Here is a 23,460-nt window from a genome sequence, read left to right as displayed (position 1 = left end):
AAGAGGTAGGTATCCTAAGATATAAGACAATAGGACAATGAATTGATGTACAGTACATCCCTAGTAGAGCTCAATCGATCCTTGCAGAAATAAGGACAAAAACTTGTATTTTGTAGTTTGTTAAAATAATTTTTAAATCCTAATATATAACGTAATAAGCTTTTTTTGTCTGTAGATCTCGCTAACCGCTGACCCGATATGATCCTCCTTTAAAGTAAATCTATTTATAGGTCTCGGGTTGGTTTTAAGACGTTTCATTTTTATAAAAAAGAATCCGGGTAGGTATGGTTTTAGGCTTTTTTCTGCCCTTCTTTGTTCCTTCGATAAAGAGCCCCTAGATGCTATTGGCGCAGCCGCTAGTGTAATTATCATGAAATTTGATATTTGATTAACAGAATTACTCTTTCTGTAGATGAAAATTATTGATGGAAAAGTTTGGGCACTGCTAGCTTGAAACAACTAATTACGATTATGCAAAACCCTTAAATGTTCTAATCCAACTAAAGAACGTGGTTGAATATTTACCAGTGAGAGTTGGACTGTAAATTATACAGGTACCCAAAGTTCTACAAATATGCTCCAACTTTCGTTGGCTCAAAACTTTGGGTGCTTTAATCAAATCTTTAATAAGTTATATGTTATAAAACAATGAACCATCAATTTATTTATATAAATCTAAAATGACGATAAAAATATATCCCCATCAGTAGATTATTGGTTGAAAAGTTTGAACACCTCTAATATTTACAAATCAATCAAAAAAAACAATATTTAAGCATTAATGTAATAAAACTTGGATTTCAGTAAATTTTTGAGTCCAATGTCCCCCCCCCCCCCCTAGAACTTTTACTGCAATATGCATGGATTCTCATAGCAATGAAACGCAATGAAAATATTTATTACAAAATGTCCTCACAAAACAAACTAAATTTATCATAGATTTAAAGGGATAAGACAATGGCCGATAAATTGATTTACAATGTACATCCCCAATGATCATACACAAAGTTACCCCTTCTTCAGATTAAAATGAATGAAACAACCAATCAAAATTCACTAGAGTTCCCAAGGTTAAGAAAACGTTATTGCAAAACTTTGGGGATCAGTGTAATAGCTAGCCCATTGTCCCCTCTCTCTCTCTCTCTCTCCCGCTGCTATCTATTTAATTTTTTCAAAAAAAATAAGGAAAGTGGTCCTTTATTATTCCAATGCTAAATTTTAGCAATCGGATGTAGATATATTTATCTATCAATATAAATTAATTTAACTACAATGTAGAAACGTTCGAGACTTAAAACTCGTATTAAAGATGGTTAGAAAGGCTATCTAAATTATCATCTGAAAAATATAGGCGTAAGCAAGAAAGATTAAAATATACTTAGAAAAACATTGTATATTTATTTAATTTTTTTCATATGAAAGCTTCCTTGTTATTTCTAAAATAGCTTAAAACCGTCCTTAGACTTAAATTTTTAAAAAATTAATTTTGAATAATTCCTGAATCTATGAGAAGCTTTCCAAAAAATAAAGAACTTAATCGGTTCAGTAGTTTGAGATATATCTTGGGACAACCACAAAAAAATAATACTTTATATAATACTAGCGGCTAAGCCCCTAGATACCTCTAGGTTCACTTGAGATGGGGGGAGAGTTGAATTCGATAACCCAACTTTTTACTATCTATAATACAAAGTAGCTCGATGTCTGTCCGTCCGTCCGTCCGTCTGTCCGTCCGTCTGAAGCTTAAGATCTCGGTAACCACTGAACCGATTGGATTCTACTCTTCAGGGTATATACCTATTGATCCTGTGGTGGTTTTAAGCTATTTTCTTGGGGGGTGGGACACCCCCAACCCCCCCCCAAAAAATGAAAATTTCCTTCCCCTAAAAAAAAAATTTTCATATTTTTTTCTAATTTTAATGTTTTATATGTTTTTATAGATTTTTATATGTTTTTATTAATTTTTATATTTTTTTATACTTTTTTGTATTTTCTTTATATTTTCAATTATTTTTCTTCTTTTTAAATTTCTTTTCTTCTTTTAAACTTTGTTTTATCAAATTCAAAAAGATTGTGAAAACTTCCTACTTCCTAATGGCAAAGAAATTTAAAAAAACAATAAAAAAAAAAATTCAATGGTTTTAAATAATATAAATCAATATGAAAAGTTATAAAGAGTTATAAAATGTTATAAAGAGTAATAAAATGATAAAAAGAGTAATAAAATGTTATTAAATACAAAAAATATCTAAAAATATGTAAACAAAATTTTTGAAATTCTCCCCTGAACCTTCAGAAATAAAGCCCCTAGAGGCTAGGGGCGAAACCGCTAGTTGATTTAAAAAGAAAGAGTAAAAATGACTAACAGACAGGCAGACAAACATCATGTTACTTTATTATAAGGATAATTTCTTAATATCACTTGGTTTTTTCATAAATGAAAACGCCGCCCTGAGCCTAAAGTAATGATAATAAATAATCCAAATAACGGTTGTGTATCCACATCCGAATAATGTTTCTTAATTGCAAAAGGACAAAATAGCAAATAAGTATTTTACGCATCGATCGTATTATAGACAGCTTTCCGCTGATATTAAAATAAAGGCCCGGGCTAAAAAACTGGTATTAATTTAATGAGATTCATTTCATTATTCGCCGAATATTGTCTGTAATACAGCAAAATACATAATATTTCAGTATGGCTAAGAACTGGTTCTAATCCAGCGGATATTAATCGGTATCGAAAAGTGATCTTAGAGGATTTTACACTTTCACGGTTGGACCCTCAGATGTCAAAACTTTATTTTAGTGTTTGGCCAAAATGACTTTGCAATTGTATCTGTAAGTACGTCTAATAACACCCTTTGCTATTTTTAAAATCCTAGAAAATTTTTTTTGCAAGAAAATTGCATAAATTCGCAACCTTTTTTAGAACCACTACATAACTCGAGTTTTAAAACTTTTTATATAAAATCCTTTTTACAAAAAATATCAATAATTACTTAAAATTAAACCTGAAAGAAAAAAAATCTCATTACACGTGTTAATTTGCATGTTTTAGGTCTTTTTTTGAGGAAAGTATAACTTCCACATTTTTGACAATAATTATATTTTTTTAACATTTCAAAGTAAAATATAATAAAACTTAAACGATTTTTCTTGAATTATCAGTTGAAAATTTCATCAAACATGCAATTTAAGTGATGAAAATTTAATAAAATCATTTTTTGAATGTTTAGAATTACCAATTTTCTACATTTAAAACAAAATGTTAACAAAATTTAAAAACATTTTAACATATAACTTCAAAAATCAATAACATTTTATAAAAAGATGTTTAAAAAAATAAATCATTAAAAGGTATTAAAATGCATTTCAAATTACTTAAAATTAAAACGAGAACATCTTTTCACAATGTATTCTGTGTAATAGAGTTTAAATGACATGATTAGTGAATGAAATATTTCCTAAACTCATTAAGCCTTTTTGTGACTATATTAAAAATAATTTATTTTGTTTTATAGTGTTTTTTTTATTCAAATATTTGACAAAGTTTTCCCTACGTCAATAAAATAAAGTCAGTTTTTTACTGTTTCCAGGTTTTTCTTTATAATTATAACAATTAAATATAATATAAATCTTCATTATCTTTTATTTGAATTATCATACACATTAAAATGTAAAGTATAAGCTAGAATAGCACTTTTTTTAACGAATATTTTAATGACATTATATCAAAATAATTCCTCTTAAATATCACACAACATATGATTGGGAAGTATAGCCATTTCTTGGAGGTATAATATTTACAAAAATACCATTAATTCTGTTTTTATCAGAAGTTAAAAAAATTGAACAATTCTAAAACAATGGTTGGCTGTCTAGATATTGAGTACACTAAGACTACGGCTCTGTTCTATTGAAATAACGTTGCAAAAAGAGGGGTTCTGAAAGTAATCTACCTAATTATTTGTAAAGAACCAACAAGTACTGTCAGTATCTTTTTTCTTGTAATCTAGCAGACAATCAAATCATAACACAATTTTCATGATAAAATATTCAGGTTTCTACTTCACATTTTAAAAAATATACTGATCAATAAAATGTTCAAAATTTTACTTTGTACTAATTGAAAAAATATGTTGTAATTCTTATTTTAAAGTTACATTTTTATCCCTGACAAAATCATAGACGACTTTTAAAGGCATCTTATCTAAACTTTTTGAAGAAAAACTTAAAAACGTTAATTAAGTATTAAAACTATTTTCTTCGATTTTTCTGAAGTTATTATCGCATTCTATGGGTTTTTTATTATCATTTACTTATATCGAAAGTGCCAAACATTGTACCCTAACTTATTCATTTAATAAAAAACCAGGCGTGCTTTGTGACTGGAGGGAACCCAAAGTTTTATATCCAACTTTTCTTAATAGTTGGCAGAAAAAAGTTGGGTACTTTTATTGACACATTACAAACTTTCCCGATTTTGTATTACTTTTGAGGAACATGATTCCAGTTACGGCATATTTTTCTTTACCGAAAAGGGAAGGGGGAAAGAAAAAAAAGGGAAGGGAGAAAGAAAAAAAAGGGAAGTGGGGAAGAAAAAAGAGATGGGAGAAAAGGGGGTTTTCCCCATCTCTTTTGAAGAGATTTTCTTCCCCCCTTCCCTTTTTCGGAAAAGAACAATATGACGTAACTGGAATCATGTTCCTCAAAAGTAATATAAAATCGGGAAAGTTTGTAATGTGTCACTTTTATTGAATTTTAATTTGTTGGTTCCAAACGTGTAGTATCCAAACTTACAGTAGGGGTAATTTTATTTATCATCATTTGGGATGCACATTAATTTATCTTTCTTTGTCTTATCCTTTTATGGTTCTTGGGAACTGATGATTTGATTTTGATTTGTTACATGTGTGGAATTGATGGCTAACCCGCATAAAGATATTCACATACTGTCCTTTCACATGATAATATAACTGTGAAATACATGGCTAGATAGTCCTTTTATGTGGTGTAAATTACTGAGGAAAAGTGACTATAGAAACAGATTTCAGATGTGTAGATGCTTTTTTATGCTTTATAACCATAGACCTCAAAGTGTAACCAAAAAGCAACACATAAAACAGACAATTATGTCCAAAAGTTAAGCACAAAAGGCTAAAATTAATATAAAACTCATAGTCATTGTTACTTTGTTACTAGTGGCTTTGTATTCGAAGGGACTCAAAGTCAAAATAGCTTAACCATACCAAGACTTTAATGTGAAAATAAAATGGTCTAGAAACATCACAAAACTTATGTGAATCTTACTTAAATAAAGAACCCAATCGATTCAGTAGTAATTGAGATCTTAAGCTTTAGACAAAAATCTTACTACTTTATATAATAGGATTATAAAAATTTCAAAAGCATCTAACTTTTTAATGTTTTAGGCACCTTAAAAATGTATCTGCATTTTTATGACTTCCGCCAAAAAATATGTTACGTAAGATTTTGATTTGTGTCATTGAAAAAGTCTTACTGTTCTAGGAGGGAAATGATATTGGGCTGTTTATTACCATAGTTCCCATAGTTTTATAATAACGTTTTCTTTTTCATTGGCTCAACAACTTTGGGGACTTTGATTGATTGGTTCATTAAAGTGAGTGTTTCAATTGTAATATCAAGACGGGTAATTTTATTTATTATTATTGAGGGTGTACATCAATTTATCAGCCATTGTCTTATCCATGTGGCATGTAGATCCCTAATTTCAAGAAAAAGACTTTAAAACATTTACAAACGAAAAAAATGCGTCATTGTATAAACACATCCCCATGGTAATTTTAGATCATTGTCACAGCCATTATACTGAACATTTACATTTCAAAATTAAAATATTGCATATTGGATTTTTTTAAAAATGCAATATTTACTCGAAGCGCTGGAAAGTGTCATATGTGACGTCATAAAAATGCGCCTAAAGACAACTTCTCTTTAGTTATTTCCTTTCACACTTTTACTCTCATCCCACCTTTCAAGAATTATTTTTATGAACCATATCGGTTCAGCAGTTAGCAAGATCCTTTCCAAAAACATACAGACATTCTGTTACTTTTATATAAGGATTACCTTGATTATTTAAGTCCTCATGACAATTATCTCCTGAAAAAGAAGCTCTTTATTGTGCCTACAAAAATGTCGAAGCAGCTTATAGTGCCTATAAAAAAAGGCGTCATATTATACAAATGACCATTAATTACATTTTAATTTACCAAATTTGTATTATATGTATTATATTTGTATTATATGACGTCATTTTTACAAGCGCTATACGCTGCTTTATAAATGACCAATCATAACCTAAAACACAGACTAAATTACTAATGGCAGGCCATTTAGACTTTTATAAAGAGCTTCCCTGGAAAATCTTGATTGAGATTCTCAGCAATGGACACCTTTTTCATTGATTTCTTCTTCTCCCTAAAACAACAAGGATGACAACATCCATAAAAGCGAAGCACTGAAACAATAGGACAAACGGACACTAACACTTGTATAGTGTCAGAACTGAATAATCAGAATACAAATGTACAAATGGCGAAGCAAAATTGTAAGTAAAATTGTTGAAAAACTGCTTGATACAGAGTAATGTTTATGGACATACTTACATTTTTAGGGCTTGATTATAGAGTTCCTTCGCTTATAATATTGTACTTTGTTGTCCCAGGAATCATTATACCAAAAATCAGAACAATCGGATTATCAGAACACATAAAAATTAGTTGTTAAAAAAGTAAAAAAATCAACATGTTTAAAATGGACGTACGGACATTCTGGTAATGATTATAGAGTTGCTACGCCTTCTAAATCGTACCTAACTACTACAGGAATCACCATGCAAAGTTTGAAATCAATAGGACAATTCTAACATGCCTAAATTAGCGAAAAAATATATTCGTTACGGATATAATATAAAGAGCTTCGCTTTTAACAACAAAGATGATATAACTCTAGCATCTAGGGGTAGGGAAGAGCAGAAAAAAGGGTCAAGGCATCCAAAAACCATAGATTTAAAATTGCCTAAAACCATTCCATAACTTAAATCTAGAAATAAAATAGCCTAAAACCACCTTGAGACATAGAGACATCATTTGGTTCAATTGTTATAGTAATCCTAGGAAATAAACATTAACCTCTCTCCTCCTATTAAATATATTAGTAAGCATTTTTAAAAGCGAAGCTTTTCTATAATTAGGGTCGGTCCGTCCGTACGTCCGTCCGAGATAGATAGCTTTTATTCGTTAATTTAGGCATGTTAGAATTGTCCTATCGATTTCAAACTTTGCATGATGATTCCTGTAGTAGTTAGGTACGATTTAGAAAGCGTAGCAACTCTATAATCATTACCAGAATGTCTTTACGTCCATTTTAAACATGTTGATTTTTCTACTTTTTAAACAACAAATTTTTATGTGAACTATTTATCCGTTTGATCTGATTTTTGGTATATTAATTCCTGAGACAACAAAGAACAATATTATAAGCGAAGCAACTCTATAATCAAGTCCTAAAAATGTAAGTATGTCCTTAAACATTATCCTATACCAAGCAGTTTTTCAACAAATTTACTTACAATTTTGCTTTGACTCTTATACTTTTATATTCTGATTATTCAGTTCAGACACTATACAAGCGTTAATGTCCGTTTGTCCTACAGTTTCAGTGCTTCGCTTTTATGGATGTTGTCATCCTTGTTTTATTTGGAGCGATCTCGCTAACTGCTTAAGCGATATGGTTATCCTTTACAGCAGAGCTTCATATAGGTCTAGGAAAAGGGTTATGAATATTTTGGTGGAGAGTAACTCCAGCCTCTTAATAAGATAATTCGCCTATATAAAAAATAACCCCCCCAATTATAAATTAATTTTCTTCGTTTTTGTAATTAATACTAAAATCGAAAGTTAAAAGCATATATTACTTTTCTTTACCGCTTCAACGCAACAAAAAAAAACAAAGCACGTAGATGCTAGTGGCGCAACCGCTATTTGTATAATATAGAATAATAACTAAAAACCAGACTTTTAATTCTTAGAGAAATTGAAAATACATTTGGCCAATCTTAGGCATTAATTTATTTCCTTTTAGTAATCAAAACTTGCATAATGTTCTATAACAAGGAAACGTATGTCCATAAGTAGCGCAGCAATAATAAGCATTCTGTTTTTTTTTCTTCTCTAAACTGAAATATATTAGAGAATTTGTCATATTCAGTATATTTTATGTAGTCTCTATAGATCAAATAATTGACTTGCATAATGTTCTTTAACAAGGAAAATTATGTCCATAAATAGCGCAGCAACAATTAATTTTGAATTTAAAAAGAACAGAAAACTGTTATGACTAGAATATTTTATAGATTTTGGATCTTGTTCACTAAATATTATGTTGTCTTAATAAGTCTCTATATGAAAAAAAATTTAACACAAAGGAAATTTTGAGAAAATTTATTAATGACAGTATACTTTCATACCCTAGTTGTTGAGTAGCTACGTTACTTAAAAGTACCCCTTCTAGTTTCAAGTGCCTAAGGTTATGTTAATTTTTTACAATAAAAAACTGGATAGTTATAAGTTTTCTCAAATTTTATTGTCAAATTAATGATTTTAATATTTTGGTCAAAGCAAACTATCTCACAAATGGCTGGCCTGATTGACTTTAATTTTGGAAGCCTTATTTATATCTAAAGTGGTTTTAGGCTATTTTATTTCCCATTGTATAGCCTTTAGAAAGAAATTTTGTGCAAACATTTTTTTTTATGAGCTTCGTTTTGACAATACAAGATAATAAGAATTTATTAAAACAAGGATGACAACAACCATAAAAGCGAAGCACTGAAACGGTAGGACAAACGGACACTAACACTTGTATCAGAATATAAATGTATAAATGTCGAAGCAAAATTGTAAGTAAAATTGTTGAAAAACTGCTTGATACAGAATTATGTTTATGGACATACTTACATTTTTAGGACTTGATTATAGAAATGCTTCGCTTATAATATTGTACTTTGTTGTCCCAGAAATCAGTATACCAAAAATCAGATCAATCGGATTATAAGATCACATAAAAATTTGTTGTTAAAAAAGTAAAAAAAATCAACATGTTTAAAATGGACGTACGGACATTCTGGTAATGATTATAGAGTTGCTACGCTTTCTGAATCGTACCTAACTACCACATCAAAGTTTGAAATCAATAGGACAATTTTAACATGCCTAAATTAGCGAAAAAGGCTATTCGTTACGGACGTACGGACGGACCTACCCTAATTATAGAAAAGCTTCGCTTTAAAAAATGTGCAGCTTATATAATTCTTTAATTATTTTTATTATGCGAAAAAAATTAACCCACCCACCCCCCTCAAAAAGATCAATTTTATTATTATAATTTATATATAATTATTATAAACTATAATTATATTATATAATATTATAGATATTCTATTTCCCTATCCTTGAGAATAATTGTAAGGTATTGAATTTCAAATAGATAGAGCTGTCAAAATTCGACAGTTGACAATTAGGCCAGTTTAGCCACTCCACACTGGGGCAAACACATTTTTAAAATATCATTTTTCAAGTCAGATTAATCATTGCACACTGGGGCAAATACAGGATTAAAGTATAGTTTCGTGAGTCTGTTTAGTTACTGCACAATGGAGCAAACACAGGATTAATGTATAGTTGACAATAAGGTCACTTTAGCCATTGCACACTAGGGCAAATACAGGATTTAAATATAGTTTCGAGGTTCAGTTTAGACACTGCACACTGGGGCAAACACAGTATTATAGTAAAGTTAACTATTAGGCTAGTTTAGCAACTTCACACTTGGGCAAATACAATATAATAGTATAGTTTATCATTTGTCCACTTTATAAACTGCACACTGGGGCAAACAAAGGATTAAAGTATAACAAACCATTAGGCACGTTTAGACACTTCACACTGGGGAAAACACAGGATTAAAATATAGTTTATCACTAGGAGAGTTAGCCACTTCACACTGGGGCAAATACAGGAATAAAGTATTGTTTTGTGAGTCTGTTTAGTTACTGCACAATGGGGCAAAGAGAGGATTAAATTTTAGTTTAGTGAGGCAGTTTAGCTACTGCACACTGAGGCGACCAAAGGATTAAAGTATTAAAGGAATGTAAACCTTTAGGCCAGTTTGGACACGGCACAATGGAACAAACAAGGGATTAAATTATGGTTGACCATTACGCCATTTTAGTCACTACACACTTGGGCAAACACAGGATTAAAATGTAGCTTCGAGAGACAGTTTAGCCTCTTCACCATAAGGCAAACATAGTATTAGAGTCAAATTAATCATTTGGCCAATTTAGTAGCTGCACACTGGGGCAAACAAAAGGGGAAAATACAGAATTAAAGTATATTTGACCACTAGACCAGTTCAGCAAATGCTCACTGGGGCAAACAAAGGGTTAGAGTATACTTTACTATTAAGCCAGTTTGACACCCCACACTGGGGCAAACACAGGATAAAATTTATTTTCATGAGTAAGTTTAGCCACTGTGTTTCTAACTATCAATTGAAGAGAAAAAAATTGACATCTTCTTTTCATTCAATTGAGAAAAGAGTATTAAAGGAGCTCCTAGTCTTCAAAATCCCTTCAGGTTTATTGAAAAAAATCTACATGTGCTTAATAAAACCCTAAAATATACATTTAATGATTAAATCCTCTTTTATGTATTTGCCCCATAGTACATTGTTAAACTTTTGGGCATATTATTAACTCGTACAAAATTGTCATTATTGATCATTAGGCCAGAGCTGGATCTTTAAATCATTTCATTGGTGATCTAAAGATCCAGCTCAGCAAACCCTGCCAAAATGGTATTGACACGTATCTTTAATAGCTAACATCGAATGGCATTTAATAAAAGTGGTCAAAGCTGAAAAAATTTAATTGTCATAAAAGAAACATTCATAATTTTTCCTTTTAAACACTTTAGTTTATTGACATTAATTAGATCATTAACAATTTAAGAATTATTATTATTAAAATACTTTTTCTGGACTTTAAGATAAAAAAGAGCTAAAATTGACAATTTTAAAATGATAGTATTGACCTTCTGATAAAGTTTCTAATCCTATATTAAAATCTAATTGTAAAGTTTGAAATCAGACAGATGGAGAATTCAAAATCTTTGCAAACAGACAAAAGTACAAACCATTATTACCTTATCCTAAACTAGCGGCTTCGCCCCTAGCCTCTAGGGGCTTTGCCCCAAGAGGCGATAAAAAAATTAAGGCGAAATTCGTTAAAGGACCAAGAAAATCTTCTACAAAACATAAAGGACCAAGGAAATCTTCAGCAAAAAAAAAAAAAATGGGGGGGGGGATTTTTTGGTTTTTGGGGGGTTTTAGGTGTCCCACCCCCCAAGAAAATAGCTTAAAACCACCACAGGACCAATAGGTATATACCCTGAAGAGTAGAATCCGATCGGTTCAGTGGTTACCGAGATCTTAAGCTTTAGACGGACGGACGGACGGACAGACAGACATCGTTCTACTTTGTATTATAGATAACAAATAAAAGCTTATATGTAGTATTATTTGTCCTACTTTTTATCTCACTATTTTTCTGCTTTAGTAATTTTCGATGTAGATATGGAAAGTGTCTTGTGTGATGTCATAATAATACGTCTACAAAAGAAGGATGAAGGAGAAGTTGGAGAGGAAACCCACAAAATGCCGTTTCAAATGACACTTTCCATATCTACACCGCAAATTATTACAACAGCCCCAAAAAGCATCCTCCCTTTTTATTTGCTATTGTATCTTTAAATATTAACGCTTCGCTAATATTTGAAATATGCGTAAGCGAATAAACACCCTTTTATCGGCCTCTAATAAAGATGTCAATACGTCAACGAGTAAAAGATTTTGACGAGCTAGTGCAAAAACATCGTAGTTATAAGTCAGGAAGGAAGGGGACAATGGGCTGTTTATTATTGTTTTATGATTATGTTTTCTTATTCGTTGGCTTAACCAAGGACATCCATAGGGGGGGGGGGTAAAGGGGTGATTACCCCGCTCCCCCCAAACGAATTTGGCACCCCCAAAATATTTTTCATTTTCCCCCCTAAAAAGCAAATTACCCCCCCCCCCCCCTTAAACAAATAATACCCCCCCCCCCCCAAATAAAAAAGCTTGGACGCAACTGGGCTTAACAACTTTGGGGACTTTAGTGAATTTTATTGGTTGAATCTTTAAGTTGAGTTTCAACCACTAGTTTTGAGCTACAGAAGAGGTAATTTTGTGTATCAATATTGATGATGTACATAAATTTATCGGCCATTGTCTTATCTCTTTAGATGGGAGTAATTGAAAGTCGGTACAGGGTCGTCGGGGTGGGGACATACAGTAATTTAACCCATTTCCCCTCTGTTGTTTTACTCTAATTATGAAACTCTATTGTCCTTAATGCATGAATATAAAAAGCAGGATGATATCTAAATTTATTATTGACACATCATCAAATATTTAAGGACAATGTATGATACAATAGAGTAAAATAAGACTACTCATTAACTATATAATTATATTATAATAGAGTAAAATTAGAACACTCATTGACTATTACAGACAACCAGCTCTTTTTGTTTGAAGGAACTTTATCCGGAAGTTATAAGACATTTCTTATCCTTAAAGTAATAAACTACTGAACTGATTAAGTTTTCCTTTTCAAGGAAGCTATACTTCCTTGTGTGGTTTAGGCTATTTCATTTTAAGTTTATAGTCCTGTAATGGGTTCTTTCCCTCGTTACCCCTTTGTACACATAGCCCCTAAAGTCTGGGAACTGAGACGCTAATGTACATTGAAAACCCAAATTATTTTGGACACATGACTTTTGATTATAGAGACTTTATGTTGAAGTCTTGTGTATTATTATCCTATAAATTCCTTAATCAAGGCACTCCACCTCTATATATACTTTCTGCTACATATGACATATTTACCTATATTTTTCTAGCTCCCCCCACATTTTAAATAAGAATTGAAGAAAAAATTAAGAGGGGGGAGGGTAATTTTTCTAGACCTTTTGAGGCTGGAGGTACCTTCCACAAAAATAGTTAAAAATTTGTTCAGCGGTTAGAGAGCTACACACAAAAAAATCTTAACACTTTATACAAAAGGATATGATTAAGTTGCTTAGTCTAAATATATGCCATGTATCCTACTATGCAAAAAAAATGTCGAATGCTCAATGCTCATGTACTTAAACTTATCTTGATTGACACCATTTGCAAAAAAAATCGACATGAAATAAAAAAAATATTTTGTCTTAAAAAAAAATTTAATCATTTTTTTCTTCACTTTTTATTACAATTAGTGGTTGAAACGATTGGACACTAAACTTAATGAAATAACCAATCAAAATCATTAAAAGTCCCAAAAGTTATAAAGCCAACGAATAAGAAAACGTTATTATGAAACTTTGAGGACTAGTATAATAAACAGCACATTGTCCCATCTCTCTCTCAGAAAAAAATGGCCACCTACCTTCTGTTTAGACAAGAGCCTGACGCTGCCGCCATAAAGTCATTATCATCAAATGTATCATAGTCAATTAAAGTGTCTTGGGCCATCACATTATCAACCAACCCTCTACTGTAATCACGCATTCACTTTATGCAATCAAAACATTTTTAATAACAACCCCCCCTCTCCCCCAAAAATATTGAAATATGAAAAAATTATATTATGCAATGAAATGATCTTTTACAAACTGAACATTTTTTAAAGTTGGAATTCTAAACTCTTGAGTTATAAATTTCAAAATCAGTTTAAAATACAAGGGATCAAAGTGATAAGCCAATGATATATATTAATGTACACCCATAATGATAAAATTACTCCTTACAATTTGTGGTTCAAAACATTATTAAACATGGTCTCCTTCATTCATGTAAATAGACACAGCTAAGTGTATGCATATAATTCATAATTGGTTGTATTTTTTGGTGACATGATAGAATTTCTTGATTGCATTAAAGCTGAGCGTGACTACACCTTGCAGGACGCCCAATATTGTTTCTGTGTTCTGATGAGTCATTCTCTATTATATCCTTTCTCTGCCCATTGTGTCTTGTGTCTTCAACGCCGCCGCAAATTATCTGCGCATGCGCACCTTGTTTATGCGCATTTGCCGCGCAGTTTTGCAGGATTGGTTGCGCGTGATTTACTACTGTTGAGGATTGTTTTTGGATGTGGCTGGGGGTAGTCACATTATTATCATACATGCTGCTTCTTTAAGATCAAGTGTGTCAATAGATCACTTTCATTAGGAATCATCAGGATTTATATACGTTAAATGGTTTAAAATTTATTTTTCTCTCTAGTGGCTACAAACCTTGAGACCTCCAGGGGACCTTTAGTGGGGCAGGAGGAAAGTCGACCTATTACCCCCCCCCCCCCTCCCCCCACTTTCAATTGTGTTTTTTCTTGTGGCAATATTTCCTGGGTGGATGATAATACCATCCCTTTAAATAGCTATAAACCTTCCTGCCTATGAGAAGCTACCCTATAAAAGAGAGCCATATTGTTTCAGTGGTTAGCGAAATCCATCAGTTCAGTACACACATACAGACAAACACACCCAGAACTTGTTACTTTATCATTAGGATTATTCTAATTCAACCCACAATGGATTGCAACAAAAACTACAAAAGTCCCTAGCCCCTACAGGCCTAAAAAATAACTTAACTTAACATAACCTGCTTAACAGCTAATTTATGAAATATGTAGATGTAATTTTAAGTCTATAATAAAGAAATTCAAAGTTTAGAGTAATATTTTTGGGATTTTTGAAAATTGTTAACAACTTGATTCCTAGTTTTTGACCGTGTACTACAGTAGTCATCAGAGACTTCATAATGGTTATGATTCTTGTGGCTGAAACTCTTAGAGTTTGGTCTTCTTGCATAATACAACTCTATTTATAAATAATGGTATCTATTATATTGGATAATTAAATATTTTAAAATAATATAATTAAAATTAAAATGCCATATTTCAAATTGTAAGAAAAGAAGGATGACAACATCCATATAAGTGAAGCTCTGAAATATAAGTACAAACCAACATTTTCACTTGTAGAGTGTCATTACTAAATAAGTAGAATATGAATGTTTAAGTCTAAATAAATTGTAAGTAAATTTGTTGCAAAACAGCTAAAATACAGGTCACTGTTTAAGGACATAATTACACATATAGGATATGATTATATTGAATAAATTAACATATAGGACATTTCTAACATGTATAAATTAACTAAAAATGCCAACAGTTACACGAAAAGAGCTCACTGTTATTGGCAGATGGACAGGCCAAAAAAACTACTTCTTGATTACTATACATTTTATCTTTAATTTTTTCAACTCCCAAAAGTAGAATTTCACACATTTGACTTTTGAGGATGATCTTAAATATGATCCTTGAATCCCTACTATTAACATTGAAGATTAACATGTTTGACAATAAAGTTGCTCTTGGCGATTTGTGTTAATGTAGTCGACTAAATTATACAATTGATCTTTTTTTTTAATTCCGCACAACAAAGAGGTGCACACACAATTCAATGAATTTTTACAATTTCCCATTTAAATTGATCAGATACACCCTTGCAATTTTGGATATGTTCTATTCCCCTTTAATTCTAGTAGATTCTGCATCACCTATGAGTTAAAGTATCAAGTAGTGTTTGTGTGTGTGCGTTTCAGAAACTACAGATACAGAAGGATTATTATTTTAAGGAAAGCTTTATATTGGCTTTTAAAGGATGCTCTCGGTTACTATTTAAATAGTTATCTTAAAATGTATTGTCTATAGAATATATGAAAGGTGTAAAAATAAATCAATAAAAGATTCTGATTATTGTTCTCTACATCTAATTTATTGTTTCTTGCCACGCTACTTAAGGATGATTTCACTCTTGTTTAATTTTGATTTGTTTAGGTATGCAAATATTCTGACACTTTGATGCCTGTAAATGTTAAAACAAACATTATAATCACACTTTGAAACAGAATGGCATATGGGTGAATTACTGTTTACTATTCTACTATTATCTTTCAGAGAGAGAGGGGAGTGAGGTAGAAAGAATGTAAAAGATAAAAGGTGAGAGAAAAAGAGAGAAAGATAAAAAGATTAATAGATAAAGAGAGAGATAGAGAGAAAAAAAATAATGGGAGATAAATAGATAGATAGAGAGAGAGAGTGAGAAAGAGATAGATAGAAAAAGAAAAAAATAGATTGTATGATAGAGAGAAAGAAAGAAAGAGAAATAAAAGATAAATAGATAAAGAGAGAGAGAGAGAGAGTTATTGTTTAAAATTTAATTGAGAAGAGAGAACCAAATGGAAAGCAGCATATTAAGCTAACGGTAGATTGAAGCACATGAACACTTATAGAGTTGCTGTGCTACAAAAAAAATATTGTAATATCCGCTTAAACAATTGTATTCTGTTAAAATCCCTTACCATTCAGCATAAAAGAAATGAAATTCTATTAAGAATGCAGAAATAAACAATTAAGAGGCAAGAATAATTACATAGTCTTAGTAGCAAAGCTACTCAAAATGTGTTTCTGTTTTCAGAAAACACAGAAATTCAATTTTCTAGAACTTTAGCTTCTATTTGATTACAAAGACATCATTTTAAAAGTACATTAACCTATGAGATTTAGTCATAAATATAGGATAACTTTAGAAGCTCTTTCTGATGCCTATAAAAAAATTGACGTCATGCAATATAATTGACCAATGAAAGGTCAATATCCAGACTAAATTATCAATGATGTCATTTTTTAAAGGCACTATAAAAAGTTTCTACTGATTCGAGAATTGTTGCTTTGAAGAGTTGTATTAAACATTTTGATATCATTTTGCCTGAATAATGTCCATTTTCTTCATAGCTCTGATTCCTTCAAATTATATTTATTCAAGATTATTAGTTTTAATCTGAGAAAAATGACAAAAGTTTTTGTCTTTATTTTATATAAGATAAGACAATTTCCGATAAATTGATGTATTTCCCAAATGATTATACACAAATTAACAATTCTGTAGATTACAATTTGTAGATGAAACGTTTGACTACTCAATTTAATGAATCAACAAATCAAAATTCAATAAAAGTTCCCAAAGTTATTAACATATATGGAAACGTTAATATAAAACTTTGGGGACTAGTGTAATAAACGGTCAAATGTCCCATCCATTCCTGAATTGATGTGCATTTTGTATATGGAACTCATAAGGCAAAAACAAATAGATTTTTAAATTGCAACTAACCTAAAAATAACAGGATAAGAATAACCAAAAAGAAATACACAAAAATAAAATAAATATTTTAGTTAAATTTTCGTAATCGTAGAAAACTATCTATAATATGATGCGATGAATATCAGGGATCTTATGGGATTAGAAAATGGATTTTGAAGTCAACCTAGTTTATAGTCCAATGTTCTCTCCCTCCCTGGATGAATAGATATCCTCCCATTATGTAAAGTACTAAGGTTGTTTTTTTTCTGAAGCTTAAGATTTTAATAACTGCTAAACTGATTGAGTTCTCCTTTATTAAGGTTGCAGGATGGTTTTAGGCTGTTTTTATGTCCCCATAACTACCCCTTTGAATACAGATCCCCATAGATGCTTGTGGCGCAGCCGCTAGTATATAATAATTATTAATTTTAATATTTTCTAATAGTTCAATAACATTTTTGCATAGCAATTTTTTCATCAATTCAGCTTTTAAAATTAGATTTAAACTTTTCAGAATTCTTATACCTATTTTTAGGATTATACACAAATGGATATAATTTTACTTGGATCTTTCAAAAGAATTTCATGTTCTATAATAAAGAGAACTCTGTAGCTGGCTAAAATAACGATCTCCCCCATCCTGACCAAAAAAAGCAAGGGGAAATTGCAACCTTAATTGACAACTTTTTTTCTCCTGTCATAATATCCACGTATATTCTTCATCCATTATTATACATCTTTGCAATTTCTACTGTCTAGCTTTTACATTCATAGATTAAAAAGGTTTATAAACAGACTTAATTATTTAATCAATAAAATGTCCGTTTAAAATAGAAATTAAACTTCTAACTACGTTATTGATTAAGTTTTTTTTTCAAAGATAAACCTAATACAAAATATATATTTATTTTATTGTCTATGGATAAACTAAAGTTTTTAAAATTATTATATCTATTTTCTTATTAGTCTATGGATGATCCTATGTCTGTTTATAGACAAAATTAATCCCTTCATTAAACACAGGTCAGCTGAATTTGAGTTTCCGATTGTGTACACAGCACCCTCATCCTATCTTAATATTTACTACTAGCTAGAAAAGATTCAAACTTCCAAAAAATCTAAGTTTGAAAAGTTAAAAGCTTTTCCCTTTGACAGGAGTAGCTGAAAATAGGTTTTGCAATATTTGAGTTATCTGCTGTACAACTTCGGAAATTAGGGAAAAAATAGGCAGTTTCAGTTGATCTAAACACAGTTTAAAGTCAGGGAGGTAGTGGATAATAGAAGTAAAAAAGCTTCACATTTTTTTTCCTCTAATATTTACCATTTACCAAAGGCAGAATTGGAAGGGAGATTATTGTATAGCTCTTTGTCCCATCTCTCTGTATCCCTTATCATAATCATTCAAGAAAACAAATTTGGAGTACATACAATTTATCTAGAACATGATGAGGGGTATAGCAATTGTAGAAAAGCTGTTTTACAGGTTTTTTCCTATTTTCATTATTTTTTAATAGACTAGCGGCTTCGCACCTAGCCACTAGGGGCTTGCGTCCCAATAGGTTTGATAAAACCAAATTTTCGTGTGTTTTTTTGGGGGGGGGGGTATTTTTCATTTTTTTTTTGAGGGGGGGGTATTTTTCATTTTTTGGGGGGGTTTGGGGTGTCCCACGCCCCAAGCAAATAGTTATAAACCTTCCCGGGACCTAAGAGAAGCTACCCTGTAAAGGAGAACCCGATCGGTTTAGCGGTTAGCGAGATCCTTCGCTACAAACAAACAGACAGACAAACAAACAGACATCGTTCTACTTTGTATTATAGATAGTTACTGCATGCTATTGTACATAGAATGCTTAAAATACATTATACTGTAAATTACAAAAGTACTCAAAGTTTTATTATCACGTTTTTTTATTCGTTGGCTTAAAAACTTTGGTTACTTCTATTCAATTGTGATTATTTAATTCCAAACTATTAATGTCTAAACGTTTCAACCAATAGATTTTATCTAAAGAAGTGGTATTTTTGTTTATTATCAATGGGGATGTACATCAATTTATCTTGTTCATTATCTTATCCCTTAGGATCAATGATTTTTAAAGGATAGACAAAATTATTGAAGTAATTTTGTTTCGGGCAGAAAATAATTAACAAACATTTTAAAATAATTATCATTAGCATGCTATTATTATTATCTTTTCTATCTATAATAGAGTTTTATTCTTAGTTTGGAGGTTGATAGTTACAAGAAAAAACTAGCAATAGAATATATCTTGTAACTACGATGTTAATCAGGTGGTTATAAGGGCTAAGATTATGTACAATAAAAATGTATCGCTAATGATGATAAACAATATTACCCTTTCTTTTGATTAAAATTATTCGTTGTAAAATTTGGACACTACTAGGTTAGGACTAACTAATCAAAATTCACTAAAAGTAACCAACGTTTTTGAGCCAATAAACATGAAACAGTGGCTATTACACTTTGAATATCAATGTATTTTACAGTACAATTTTACCTTAATCTTGGATGTAATTTAGGAAAATAATACTTTAAAACAGCTTTCTCAGTTGGGGAGTTGAATCCATTTTTATAAAAGAAGAAATATAATCTATAATTACGGTTTTAACCCTCTAAAAACGTAATCTACTATTCCACTTTCCCCTCTCTTGGTGATGATATCATCAACGCCGATATGATTTTTGTAATCTACCATTCCAATTTTGCCTCTCTTGGTGATGATATCATCAATGCTGATCAGGGAGTAAGGGAGGGGACAATGGGCAATTAATTCAATTTAAGAGGGTTCGCTGAAAAACAATAAAAACCAGATTTATCAAGAAATTTATACCAAAAATTGAAAGGGATCATGGTAACCTAATTTAGAACAAAATTAGTTCTAAGAAAAAAATCATTTACTTGAAAATTAAATTATCAACACATCACAATGTAGTAAACATTCTGTAATTAATCACTAGAAAAATCTTGTTTAGAACTACCTCAACCCTTCTGATATATTTATAATTGACTCCTAAATTCAAGCGGTTCTTAGATTATTTAATACATAAATATCACAGTAGAGTTTCTATACATGAAAAGACATTTTCTTGGGAAAAAATATTTGTTAAAACCAGCGATAAATAACAAACTTTTCTGTCTGCATATTCAAAACTAGCTCAGCTAGTTAGCGGGGCATTGATGTGCAAGTCCCCAAAATCAGTAAGAATCTGCTGTATTCGTGCACATTCCCTTTAAGCCAGTCCCCAAAGTCTGAGACTCCTTAAAAATTAAATATTCGATCCATTGTCCCCTCCCTTACTCCCTGAATGCTGATACAATATTTGAAATGTACCATTCCACTTTCAAGAGAGGTGATACTGGAATTGTGGTTTACACTTTTAATATCAATATAATTGAAATCATACTATTTTTAAATTATGTTAATTGTAGGAAGGTATAAAATACTATTTATAATTTAAAGAATTTATGTCAAATAAAAATAATAACTAGAATATACCATTACTATTATGTCAATGTTTATGTATATGCTGATATGTAAACATAAATGTACCATTCCAGTTTCGTCTCTATTGAAAGTGCAATGGTACATTTCAAAAATTGTATCAACGTTGACGATATCATCACCAAGAGAGGAGAAAGTGGAATGGTAGATTATATTTTTAGAGGGTCAAAACCGTATTCATAGATTATATTTCTGCATCTATAAAAATGGATTCAACTCCCCAACTGTTTATAGAAAGAGGTATTACATGAAAAATTGGATGATTTGACTTTTAATATAAGTAGACTATTGTATGGACAATATTCAATTTTAATAATGGCTCTATAATAATTATAATCTTGATGTAATAAAGGTTATAAGGTTATTATGAAATTCATTTTGGCCTAGACTCGAACCTACATTTGTGAGTCATTCTTCTTTCTTAGCAGACAAACTAATTTTTAAAGTAAATAAACTTAAAACAACTTAAATTGACCAAAATAATGAGGACCACCCCTGACCCTTCTCTCCCTTCTCCCAACTCACAAATACCTTATTTCTGTGGGAGTCTTCTTGACTATTTTGATTTATATTCTTATGTATTCAACATAGCAGCAGTAGGAACTATCTAAACTGTTTTAGGCTGAAATTAATTCCCATCAACTCCCAAAAAGAATTTTGATAAGGTTGTGGGTTCTAACACAATCCAACCTTAGAGAAGCATACAAAATACCTTTATTATTAGGAAGGGAGTAATTTATTAGACCACTTATTGTTTAGAAGGATTTTGCTCAAATTTGCAATGGCTGGCCAGTTAAGAATTAATTAATGTCTATATGCAACCAGGCAGCTCCATGTTAGGGTTTAAGGGATTGGTATAGATATAATTTTTCAGCAATTTTTAAATAATGTGGAAAGATATGAAAACGTGGATTTTGTATATTTAGGTAATGATAATTTTTGTTCAGCTTCGTGTTGTATCACTAGAACATGTTGAAATGATTGATTTGCTTCTTAACTAACTAATTCATAAAAAAAAAGCTTCCCTAAAAGATACAAACAAATTTGACCAACAATTTCTGAGTTATTATACTTTTGACAAAACTTCTACTATATATTATACTAGCGGCTTCACCCCTAGAGGGCTCTAGGGGCACTTGAGGGGGGAAAGAGGAAGATGAATCCCAAAACTTGTTTTTTAATTTAGATATTAAAAAAAAGTAAAAAAATAATTTTAATTTGAGATATTTTTTGGGGGGATTGGTAGTTAAATTTTTTCTAGGGGCGATTTATCTGTGGAGGTTGGTGGTACCCTCCCTCAAAATAGTTATAAACCTTCCCGGGATCTATGAGAAGCTACCCTGTTAAGAGAAACAGATCGGTTCAGCGGTTAGCCAAATTCTTTGGTACAAACAAATAAACAAAAGGACAGACATTGTTCTACTTTGTATTATAGATATTCTTAAATTCCTGAAAATTATATCTTTATAATAAACATGCACTTTGATACAAACATAAATTAATCACTGGAACCTGGAACATAGATAAGATTTTGATAAACAAAGACAATTATATCTGTTAGTAGAGCAGCAATAACAAGTAAAACAATGAGAAAAAATAAAATATCAAAATCTGTAAAAAAAAAACAAGGAAGTTATAGCAAATTTTGCAAATTGATTCTGTTGGATGGACGGCCAAACATATTCTATTGAAGGAAGTAGATTTCTATTTCAAATACTTTAAAGTTATCTTGATCAAGCTAATGCAATTAGAATCTTATTGATCTATGGATAAAATTTTAATTAATTTGATGAATTTTTTTTCAGGTTCACTGTCCCTACCACCATTAATCATTGCTAATTTTATCAGTTTATTCGCACACTTCAAGGGTGGGCTAAATTTGCAAACAGGCAGACAAAAAGCAAGGATAAAAATTTACACAAAATGCAAATATTCTTACTTTTAAGGAGAAAAAAGTTTGTTTCTTTTTTCAAAACTTCACTTTTTAATACTGTTTAATTGCATACAATACAATATATTTTAATTTTAAAATATGCACATAGTTGGATTTATTTATATGTACTTTTATGAAGAGCTAGCTAGGTTTTAGTCCATTCAGTGGTCCCATAATTATTATTTCATCCTCAGAAATTATATTTTTTTGGAGGATGGCTAATAGATTAATTTAAAGGTTTCTTTGCTTTCAAACATGAAAAAAATTATAATAAAATTAATTGACAACTGTTTTAATTTTGCAACGTTTAATCAGTAATTATGACCAGGGAAGTACCTTCTTCTGTTTATTATTTTAGTCCCCAAAATTTTAAATTTTCATTGGTTGGCTTAACAACTTTGGGGACTTTTTATTGAATTTTGATTGGTTTGTTCAGTAAGCTGAGTTTATAAACATTGTAACCAGAAATTATTATCTTCACAAGGGGTAATTTTGTGTATCATATTTGGGATGTACATCAATTTATCAGCCATTGTCCTATCACTTTAGATTCCTAATTTATGACTTTCCTATTGTTTATGTCAATATAGAAACAAATCAGAATATTCCTCAGGGAGTAAGGGAGGGGACAATGGATCAAATATTCAATTTTTAGGAGTCTCAG

At 30.8% G+C, this 23,460-nt stretch overlaps 2 protein-coding genes across 2 annotated transcripts in view; both read right to left on the bottom strand.

Moving 5' to 3' along the window:
• Window positions 1-6,380: 6,380 nt before the first annotated feature.
• Window positions 6,381-15,011, bottom strand: LOC145333233 (uncharacterized). Its single transcript, XM_080178372.1, has 4 exons — window positions 14,921-15,011; window positions 14,090-14,326; window positions 13,580-13,687; window positions 6,381-6,465 (listed from the first exon to the last, which is right to left on the bottom strand). Exons 2-4 carry the CDS (start codon window positions 14,317-14,319, stop codon window positions 6,381-6,383), a joined length of 423 nt encoding a protein of 140 aa, XP_080034498.1. The 5' UTR covers window positions 14,320-14,326; window positions 14,921-15,011.
• A 1,018-nt stretch (window positions 15,012-16,029) lies between these two features.
• LOC145333232 (uncharacterized) overlaps window positions 16,030-23,460 on the bottom strand; it is a 58,739-nt gene continuing 51,308 nt past the window's right edge. The window contains exons 11-12 of the mRNA XM_080178371.1: window positions 16,965-16,999; window positions 16,030-16,061 (exon numbers count right to left, since the gene is read on the bottom strand). Of these exons, the coding sequence (XP_080034497.1) occupies window positions 16,030-16,061; window positions 16,965-16,999 (67 nt within the window). The remainder of the gene's footprint in view (window positions 16,062-16,964; window positions 17,000-23,460) is intronic.

The sequence above is a fragment of the Acartia tonsa genome, chromosome 12, assembly GCF_053477335.1.
Source record: "Acartia tonsa isolate MP-2025a chromosome 12, ASM5347733v1, whole genome shotgun sequence".
Classification (NCBI taxonomy): Eukaryota; Metazoa; Arthropoda; class Copepoda; order Calanoida; family Acartiidae; genus Acartia; species Acartia tonsa.
The sequence above is the reverse complement of the archived record's forward strand: the minus strand, read 5'-3'. Positions and strand labels throughout refer to the sequence as shown.

Bases quoted from the DNA above. Each gene is read 5' to 3' on its own strand.
- LOC145333233 (XM_080178372.1), bottom strand. From the start codon at position 14,319: ATGTATGATAATAATGTGACTACCCCCAGCCACATCCAAAAACAATCC. The intron at 13,688-14,089 runs GTGTAGTCACGC...GCGTGATTACAG, and splicing joins AATATTGGGCGTCCTGCAAG to TAGAGGGTTGGTTGATAATG. The intron at 6,466-13,579 runs GTAGGTGGCCAT...TTGTTGTTTTAG, and splicing joins GGCTCTTGTCTAAACAGAAG to GGAGAAGAAGAAATCAATGA.